This window comes from Protomyctophum parallelum (assembly GCF_964188405.1).
Source record: "Protomyctophum parallelum genome assembly, chromosome: 1".
NCBI lineage: Eukaryota > Metazoa > Chordata > Actinopteri > Myctophiformes > Myctophidae > Protomyctophum > Protomyctophum parallelum.
In genome coordinates, this window is record NC_139697.1 from 101,359,765 (window position 1) to 101,369,764 (window position 10,000).

The 10,000-nt window shown below is 43.8% G+C and overlaps 1 protein-coding gene across 1 annotated transcript in view; it reads left to right on the plus strand.

Moving 5' to 3' along the window:
* pof1b (POF1B actin binding protein) overlaps positions 1–10,000 on the plus strand; it is a 98,362-nt gene that overhangs the window by 82,754 nt on the left and 5,608 nt on the right. The window contains exons 7-12 of the mRNA XM_083761477.1: positions 2,128–2,220; positions 4,592–4,705; positions 5,928–6,080; positions 6,247–6,372; positions 7,204–7,338; positions 8,421–8,485. Of these exons, the coding sequence (XP_083617603.1) occupies positions 2,128–2,220; positions 4,592–4,705; positions 5,928–6,080; positions 6,247–6,372; positions 7,204–7,338; positions 8,421–8,485 (686 nt within the window). The remainder of the gene's footprint in view (positions 1–2,127; positions 2,221–4,591; positions 4,706–5,927; positions 6,081–6,246; positions 6,373–7,203; positions 7,339–8,420; positions 8,486–10,000) is intronic.

Below are 10,000 nucleotides of genomic sequence, written 5' to 3' on the forward strand. Positions count from 1 at the left end.
CCTGTGTTCCAATTGGATCTACAGCATTAGCAACAATAAGAAAAGAGAGACCGTTTTGTTCATAATCTGATTCAACACTTTGAATCAACATCTTTTATGTCAGATCCTGAGCACGACATCATCGTATGTCAACACAGTCAGAGCGTGTAGAAACATGCACCGTACTCTGTGGGGCGATTCCCTTAAGCTGCATTTCTTTAAACCCTCGTCAAGAGCTTCAATATGTCGCATCAATCATCTTGAAGCTGTTTTGACTGTCCAGTTTAACCCATTTAGGGCTGACGTCGAAATTAAAAAAAAAAGTCTTCTAAATCCCGACAGTTTTCTGAAATACCTAATTTCTCTATATCGTTGATGCTCAATATTTCATGTCAAGGACCCCCAAAATTATCTGTATTTGGCCGCAGACCCCCCATCTGAAAATGTTGTTCCAGGGCCCCCCCCCCACCCCTGAAGCAAAGATTTGAGTTAAAAAAAAAAAGAATTGCGGCCACAGTTTCACTATTTTTCAATAGCTAAATTCTAACATAATGTTTAAAACACCAAAAGGGGTTCCCGCCCAGAATGGGTTAAATGCAGAGGCTGAAAAGAAAAGAAGAAAAGAAACAAAATGACACGCAAATCTACAACCTGTTGTAGATTAGGCTGCCGGATCAAAAATGTTGGCGAAAACAAAATGTATTTTGGCCGTCCTTGATGCCATCGTCATTTTTCACATGCTGAAAATAGCCGATCTACAAGCTCACAACGTGTCGCAACGCGTTGTGAGCTTGTAGATCAGCTATTTTCAGCATGCAACTAATTGTAAAATGACTTATACTGGATCTCTTGTCCACTAGTCCCTTCATAACATTTTAGTCTAGTTTTTATTTGTTGACGAAATTGTGTCTACTCCTATAGCTTCACTGCACAGATAGTCTACTGTTAGACATATTATTATTATTATAATGTATACTCCTATAGCTTCACTGCACAGATAGTCTCCTGTTAGACATGTTATTATTATTATAATGTATACTCCTATAGCTTCACTGCACAGATAGTCTACTGTTAGACATATTATTATTATTATAATGTATACTCCTATAGCTTCACTGCACAGATAGTCTCCTGTTAGACATGTTATTATTATTATAATGTATACTCCTATAGCTTCACTGCACAGATAGTCTACTGTTAGACATATTATTATTATTATAATGTATACTCCTATAGCTTCACTGCACAGATAGTCTCCTGTTAGACATATTATTATTATTATTATTATAATGTATACTCCTATAGCTTCACTGCACAGATAGTCTCCTGTTAGACATATTAGTATTATTATTATTATTATTATTATAATGTATACTCCTATAGCTTCACTGCACAGATAGTCTCCTGTTAGACATATTAGTATTATTATTATTATTATTATAATGTATACTCCTATAGCTTCACTGCACAGATAGTCTCCTGTTAGACATATTATTATTATTATTATTATAATGTATACTCCTATAGCTTCACTGCACAGATAGTCTCCTGTTAGACATATTAGTATTATTATTATTATTATTATTATTATAATGTATACTCCTATAGCTTCACTGCACAGATAGTCTCCTGTTAGACATATTATTATTATTATTATTATAATGTATACTCCTATAGCTTCACTGCACAGATAGTCTCCTGTTAGACATATTAGTATTATTATTATTATTATTATAATGTATACTCCTATAGCTTCACTGCACAGATAGTCTCCTGTTAGACATATTAGTATTATTATTATTATTATTATAATGTATACTCCTATAGCTTCACTGCACAGATAGTCTCCTGTTAGACATATTATTATTATTATTATTATAATGTATACTCCTATAGCTTCACTGCACAGATAGTCTCCTGTTAGACATATTAGTATTATTATTATTATTATTATAATGTATACTCCTATAGCTTCACTGCACAGATAGTCTACTGTTAGACACACATTAGCTTCTTAGCTTGCTTATGATCCTTGATGACTATATTTATATGTATGTGATGTATTACATTGTGTTTTATGTGATGTATTACATTGTGTTGTTCTTGCTTGTCTGTCTGTCTGTCTGTCTGTCTGTCTGTCTGTCTCAGACTCGTCTCACCACAGACAGGTCGATGCGTCTCCTGTTGTCAACATTCAGCAGCCTGAGAGAAGAGCTGTCTCACCTCACTGGAGACCTGAAGGTGACATCACACGACATCATATGACATCACATGACATCACATGACATCACATGACATCACATGACATCACATGACATCACATGGCATCACATGGCATCACATGACATCACACGGCATCACATGACATCACATGGCATCACATGACATCACATGACATCACATGGCATCACATGACATCACACGGCATCACATGACATCACATGACATCACATGGCATCACATGGCATCACATGACATCACATGACATCACATGACAAGCTCCTATATACAGCTTTTGTCCCCATACAATGTCTGCCACACATAATAATACTTGTTGGTTCCCTTATGCACAATAAACGTCGCCATGTCAGAAATGTGGGTATATATTTATATGCTCCTTGTCAGTTGGAAGGTGGCCTTGTCAGTTGACCCATTTTGGACGGGAACCCCTTTTGGTTGTTAGCATTAAGTTATGCTTTAGCTATTGAAAAATCGAAGAACCACTCACATAGAAACATAGCTTTTTCAGGAAACTGTCAGGATGTAGAAGACATTTTTAGAATCTGATCTCAGGTCAGAATAGGTTAAAAGGTGGCCGTGTCTTTAAGAACAGCCTACAGTAACTCTATCGATTAGGTTGTTTGTTTGATTGATTGATTGATTGATTGATTAGATACTTAATTATAGTCTGAAATGTAAACAGCACGTGGTGCACTCAGACATTAAGGCTCCTTAATTAACCTGGTGAACTTGTTGTTATATGGTTTTTTTAAGGCTGTCAAAAATAACGCGTTAATGGCATTAATCAATTGCGTTAATTAATTGCGTTAAAATATCTAACGCAATTAACGCATGTTAGTGTTCCCCCTAACATGCGCCCGTGCGCGCGGCTCAGGAACGTCCAGAGCATAACAAATCTGTCACTGTGTAGCACACAGTCATGATTGAACAACACCAGAGAGATAGCTTGTGTATTGTAGTTTGGTTGCAAAGTGGTTTGATTATGTAACTCTGTTGCGTTACTTTGTCTGCCTAGCAAAGCCCCATTAGGCTACACTGCACACACACACACACACACACACACACACACACACACACACACACACTACTAGTGTTAGCTATCAGCGCGCTGCAAGAATCACTCGGGTCCGTCGCAACTTGTGGACATTTTGAAAATGCCATTAATGTTTGTCCGGCTGGTTTCGTTTTGTCCTACGCGATTACGTGAATCAGCATGGCTGCGCCTGCAGTAGGCTATTACCAAAACAAACACATGGTACTTTTGTGTCGCACATGGAAAGCAACTGGAAACGACCATGGATATATTAAAGACAGTTCTCCTGTGCTGCTGTGCACAGCGGAGATAATGCACAACTCCAGGTACGAACCAAAACACTCACTGAAGCTGATTCACGACTAACTATCTCCAGACTAGTCCTGCAGTCCCGCAATGAAGGAGAGACAATCTCGCCTCTCACTACAGTCCACTACAATGCCATTCTAGCCTTAAAACCTACATTTATATGTTATTCAATAATTACTTTAGCGCAAAATATAGGCTTTTCTAAACCAAGCCCTGTTTCCAAAAATGCTTATGTGCCATTATTGTATTTTGTGAATTTCAATTAACTATAGTCTACAGTTTAACCCATTGCTTCTCAGCTATTTTAATTTCAAGGACCCCCAAATTAAATTGATAGAAAGTAGCCTAGGCCATTTTATTATGATTTTCATCTCTGGACTGGGACCCCAGTCTCCATTCATCCATCCATCCATCTTCAACCGCTTATCCGTAGTCGGGTCGCGGGGGCAACAGCTCCACCAGAGTGTTACAGACTTCCCTCTCCAGAGCAACATTAGTGACTTCCTCCTGGGGGACCGCAGTCTACATGGCCAAAAGCCAGTGTTGATTTAACTCAAAGTGTAGGCTAGGCCTACAAATGCTCACATCACATCATGGCTATACTAAATGCATTAGAAAACAAAAAACATTCAAAAACGAATGTATATCCGCTTTCTGTCATTTATATTTCCATTTCCACAACAATAAACAGGAAAACATGGCATATTTTGGACATAGTTCGAATGGTGATTAATCATGATTAAATTAATTTTGAAGCTGTGATTAATCTGATTAAGATTTTTAATCATTTGACAGCCCTAGATTTTTTTAATGCAGATTTTTAAACATGTAAATACATTATCTTTTTTCCCTTAAAAAAAAAGAGAAAACTATGTATTTTTAACCTCAGCTATTTGCATTTCAACGTTTTTTGTGTGTTTTAATTTGACGTTGACATTTTTGGTTAAATGTGCTTTATAAATAAAATTGACTGTCTGTCTGTCTGTCTCTCCACCTGCCTGTCTGTCTGTCCACCTCTCTGTCTCTCAGCGTTTAGAGAGTGACAAGGAGTCTCTAGAGAGGGATCTCAGCTTTAAGTCTGACCAGGCGGTGCAGTATGACCGCCTCCTAGAGGCCCTGAGGGAGAACAACAGGCAGCTGCAGGTACACCGTGTGTGTGTGTGTGTGTGTGTGTGTGTGTGTGTGTGTGTGTGTTAAGGCTGTACCCTAGACCTTATTTTAGGACTCGAACTTCGGCAGAAATTTTCGAGTGAACATTCGGACCATTTGTTTCTAATTAATTAAAAAAAAAAAACGTCTCGATCAGAGCGTCTGAGTTTCTGTAGCAGTTTTCGGAAGGGCGGGGGAGCAGTCGGTTTGGGGGGGGTTCCCGACGGCTGCGCGTCGCTTCCTCCTCTGACAGAGGGGAAGCGAGTAAGCGACGCCGTCAGAAGCCCCCTCGCTCAGGAAGGCCCCCCTCACTCTCAGACACACAACGTGTTGCGACAATAACATACAGCCTACCGGTATGTTACGGTAGGCTGTAGAGGAATATAAACACAAGACCGTGGCGCTAAACTTCATATTTACCCTGCTCTAATGCAACAAAAGTGTGTTCTTCCACACTCACAAGAAGTGGGCACAGGGAAAAAGCAGATCTTCCGTGACCGTTTTGCTTAACAATGCTAATTTTGCTATCATGCTAGAGAGCATAATGCTAATATATTATGGCTGCTAGTAAGAAAAGCGATCATGCTGCGTGTGTGTTTGTGTGTGTGTGTGTGTGTGTGTGTGTGAGAGAGAGAGAGAGAGAGAGAGAGAGAGAGACGCGTCAGTCTCCAATCACCAAATGAACGTGCACAGCAGAACAAAAGGGGAGATTTCTTTAAAAAATCGTAACTTCTGACAGGAATGCACTAGAAACTTACTTTTTTTTTTTACATGTTCATATCGCATTCTCGCCGAGATATATTTTCAAGTTAATAAAAAATAAAAAAAAATATATTATTATTATATTTTTTTTAAATAAAAATTATATTAAAAAAACGAATGGTTCAAGCCCATTAATTAAGATTCGAGTGCCAACCCTAACGAGCGAACATTCGAACCTTGAATGTTTGGGGACAGCCTTAGTGTGTGTGTGTGTGTGTGTGTGTGTGTGTGTGTGTGTGTGTGTGTGTGTGTGTGTGTTTGTGTGTGTGTGTGTGTGCGCGTGTGTGTGTGTGTTTCCAGGTCTCTCTGAAGGACAGCGGTGTGTCGTTGAGGTCGTTAGAGGCGGAGCTAATGAGCTTTGTGTGTGTGTGTGTGTGTGTGTGTGTGTGTGTGTGTGTGTGTGTGTGTGTGTGTGTGTGTGTGTGTGTGTGTGTGTGTGTGTGTGTGTTTCCAGGTCTCTCTGAAGGACAGCGGTGTGTCGTTGAGGTCGTTAGAGGCGGAGCTAATGAGCTGCCGCTCTAACGACTCTGGGAGAGAGTTTAAGATTAAAGAGCTGGAGGGAACCGTCCGCACCACGGAGAGAGACAACGCCCTGCTGAGACAGAAGGTCTGTCTGTCTGTCTGTCTGTCTGTCTGTTTGTCTGTCTGTCAGTCAATAATGTGTCCTACAGACTGCCTTAACAGTCTAAAGTATTGTTGTTCCTGGTCCACATGGTACAGCTGTCCAGTCTAAAAGTATTGTTTTTCCTGGTCCTCGTGGTCACATGGTCCAGCTGTCCAGCGCGTCCAGCGAGTCCAGCAGTTCTCTGCTGGCCAAGACGGAGGCTCTGAGACGACAGTATGAGGAGCAGCTGACCACAATGAAGACAGAGAGACACACCGAAGTACAGCGACTACAGGTACACACACACACACACACACACACACACACACACACACACACACACACTGCAGTACAACGACTACAGGTACACACACACACACACACACACACACACTGCAGTACAACGACTACACCAGTGTTGTTTTCGTCGACTAAAACTAAGACGAAAAATGTTCGTCGACTACCTTTTTCCACTGACGAAAGCTAAATGGAAACTAAATTAAAACTAGGTTATGTTGACTAAAACTAAGACTAATGTATTGAAAATTTCGTCAACAGCTAAAAACTAGACTAAAATGCTAGGAAGGGGACTAGTGGACAAGAGATCCAGTATAAGTCATTTTACACTTGGTTGCATGCTTGGTCTCCTCCCAGTGGGACGTGGTCCTTGGTCTGTCCCCGGGGTCTCCTCCCAGTGGGACGTGGTCCTTGGTCTGCCCCAGGGTCTCCTCCCAGTGGGACGTGGTCCTTGGTCTGCCCCGGGGTCTCCTCCCAGTGGGACGTGGTCCTTGGTCTGCCCCGGGGTCTCCTCCCAGTGGGACGTGGTCCTTGGTCTGCCCCGGGGTCTCCTCCCAGTGGGACGTGGTCCTTGGTCTGCCCCGGGGTCTCCTCCCAGTGGGACGTGGTCCTTGGTCTGCCCCGGGGGTCTCCTCCCAGTGGGACGTGGTCCTTGGTCTGCCCCGGGGTCTCCTCCCAGTGGGACGTGGTCCTTGGTCTGCCCGGGATCTCCTCCCAGTGGGACTGTCTACTGTTGTATATTATTGTTCATTATTGATGTCTCTCTCTCTCTCTCTCTCTCTCTCTCTCTCTCTCTCTCTCTCTCTGTCTCTCTGTGTCTCTCGTTCAGTCCCAGGTGAGCAGGATGACGTTGGAGGTGAGGTCAAGTTCAAGTTCTTCTTCGGAGAAATCTCTCCAGCTGAAGATCTCTGAGCTGCTGTCCATGTTGGAGCAACGGCAGAGCACCATATCCAGCCAGGAGGAGGTCAGTGGAAAGCTGTATTTTTGGCAGCACATTTTTTATTTTAGTTTTAGTCATTAGTCTCTTGAATAGTTTTCATTTAGTTTTTATTGTCACATTTTAGTCACCCGGAATGTTTTGGTGTTAAGTCTAGTTTTAGTCGACTAAATATAATACGATTTTAGTCGACTAAATCCACAGTTGATTTAGTCGACTAAAATGCAAATAGCAGATCTACAAGCTCACAACTGAGCTTTTAGATCGGGAGGGAGGTGTCGGGTGGTGTCGTAGGCTTTGCCCCACACCTGTCTTTCACATTATTTTAAACTAAGTAATTAAGTTACACCCGGGGGGAACGGTGGCACAGTTGGTAGTGCTGTCGCCTCACAGCTAGAAGGTCCTGGGTTTGATTCCCGCTGGGGACGCTGTGGGCACTGGCGGCGTGTTCCCTCCTCCGCGTCATCAGTGCCCATACCCGAGGCGGGGGTTGGCGAAAGGGCCTTTCTGTGTGGAGTTTGCATGTTCTCCCCGTGTCCCCTAGGGTAGGTACCCTCACAAAAACATGCAGTAATCCTGGTCTCTAAACTGCCTCCCCCTGGCCAGCCGGGGCGCCTGATGGAGGGGAAAGGAACTGGTCGGAATAACGTGTCCCTTCCACGCGCTACGTCCGGCCGGGGAAATTCCCCTCTGTCAGGTGAAAAGAAGCAGCTTGGACTCCTCATGCATAGAAGGAGGCATGAGGTCAGTCCGCTGCCCCCCCAGGTTGGCAGAGGAAGTGTAGCGCCCAGGATTACATTAGACAATTGGCACTGGGTGAAAAGAAAACTGGGTTACAAAAACGTGGGATAAAGAAATTACACCCCTACTAGCGAGCGGTGGAGTGGAGAAGAGATCTAGAGATCTAGTAGAACTGAGACGAGTAATTTTATGTTTGGCTGCGTCACACTGAAAATCACTGATCTGCAAGCTCACAACGCGTCACACTGAAAATAACTGATCTGCAAGCTCACAACGCGTCACACTGAAAATAACTGATCTGCAAGCTCACAACGCGCCTCCGCAGTGTTCTGAGCAGCCTGTAGATTTGACCTCTGTGTGACCTTTAGGAGATCAAGAGACTGAAGCTGGAGAGAACGCAGAGGAGCGTTACCAAGACGACCATCACCCAGAGGTAAACCTCCACTGCTGTTGAGAAATAGCAGATCTACAAGCTTATATAGTGCGGCACCAAGTGCGCTATATGAGCTTGTAGATCTGCTATTTCTTTTGAAAAAATCGTGAAATTGTGGTTCAAATCTCGAACGTTTGTTTTATCTCATATCTTTGCTTCTGGGGGGGGGGGGGGGGGTCCCTGGAACAACATATTATCAGATGGGGGGTCCCTGGAACAACATATTATCAGATGGGGGGTCCCTGGAACAACATATTATCAGATGGGGGGTCCCTGGAACAACATATTATCAGATGGGGGGTCCCTGGAACAACATATCATCAGATGGGGGGGTCCCTGGAACAACATATTATCAGATGGGGGGTCCCTGGAACAACATATTATCAGATGGGGGGGTCCCTGGAACAACATATCATCAGATGGGGGGGGGGTCCCTGGAACAACATATTATCAGATGGGGGGGTCTCTGGAACAACATATCATCAGATGGGGGGGTCCCTGAAACAACATATCAGATGGGGGGGTCCCTGGAACAACATATTATCAGATGGGGGGTCCCTGGAACAACATATCATCAGATGGGGGGGTCCCTGGAACAACATATCATCAGATGGGGGGGTCCCTGGAACAACATATCATCAGATGGGGGGGTCCCTGGAACAACATATTATCAGATGGGGGGGTCTCTGGAACAACATATCATCAGATGGGGGGGTCCCTGAAACAACATATCAGATGGGGGGTCCCTGGAACAACATATCATCAGATGGGGGGGTCCCTGGAACAACATATCATCAGATGGGGGGGTCCCTGGAACAACATATTATCAGATGGGGGGTCCCTGGAACAACATATTATCAGATGGGGGGTCCCTGGAACAACATATTATCAGATGGGGGGGTCCCTGGAACAACATATTATCAGATGGGGGGTCCCTGGAACAACATATCATCAGATGGGGGGTCCCTGGAACAACATATTATCAGATGGGGGGTCCCTGGAACAACATATTATCAGATGGGGGGGTCCCTGGAACAACATATCATCAGATGGGGGGTCCCTGGAACAACATATTATCAGATGGGGGGGTCCCTGGAACAACATATCATCAGATGGGGGGTCCCTGGAACAACATATTATCAGATGGGGGGTCCCTGGAACAACATATTATCAGATGGGGGGGTCCCTGGAACAACATATTATCAGATGGGGGTCCCTGGAACAACATATTATCAGATGGGGGGGTCCCTGGAACAACATATCATCAGATGGGGGGGGTCCCTGGAACAACATATTATCAGATGGGGGGTCCCTGGAACAACATATTATCAGATGGGGGGGGTCCCTGGAACAACATATTATCAGATGGGGGGTCCCTGGAACAACATATTATCAGATGGGGGGGTCCCTGGAACAACATATTATCAGATGGGGGGTCCCTGGAACAACATATTATCAGATGGGGGGGTCCCTGGAACAACATATTATCAGATGGGGGGGTCCCTGGAACAACAT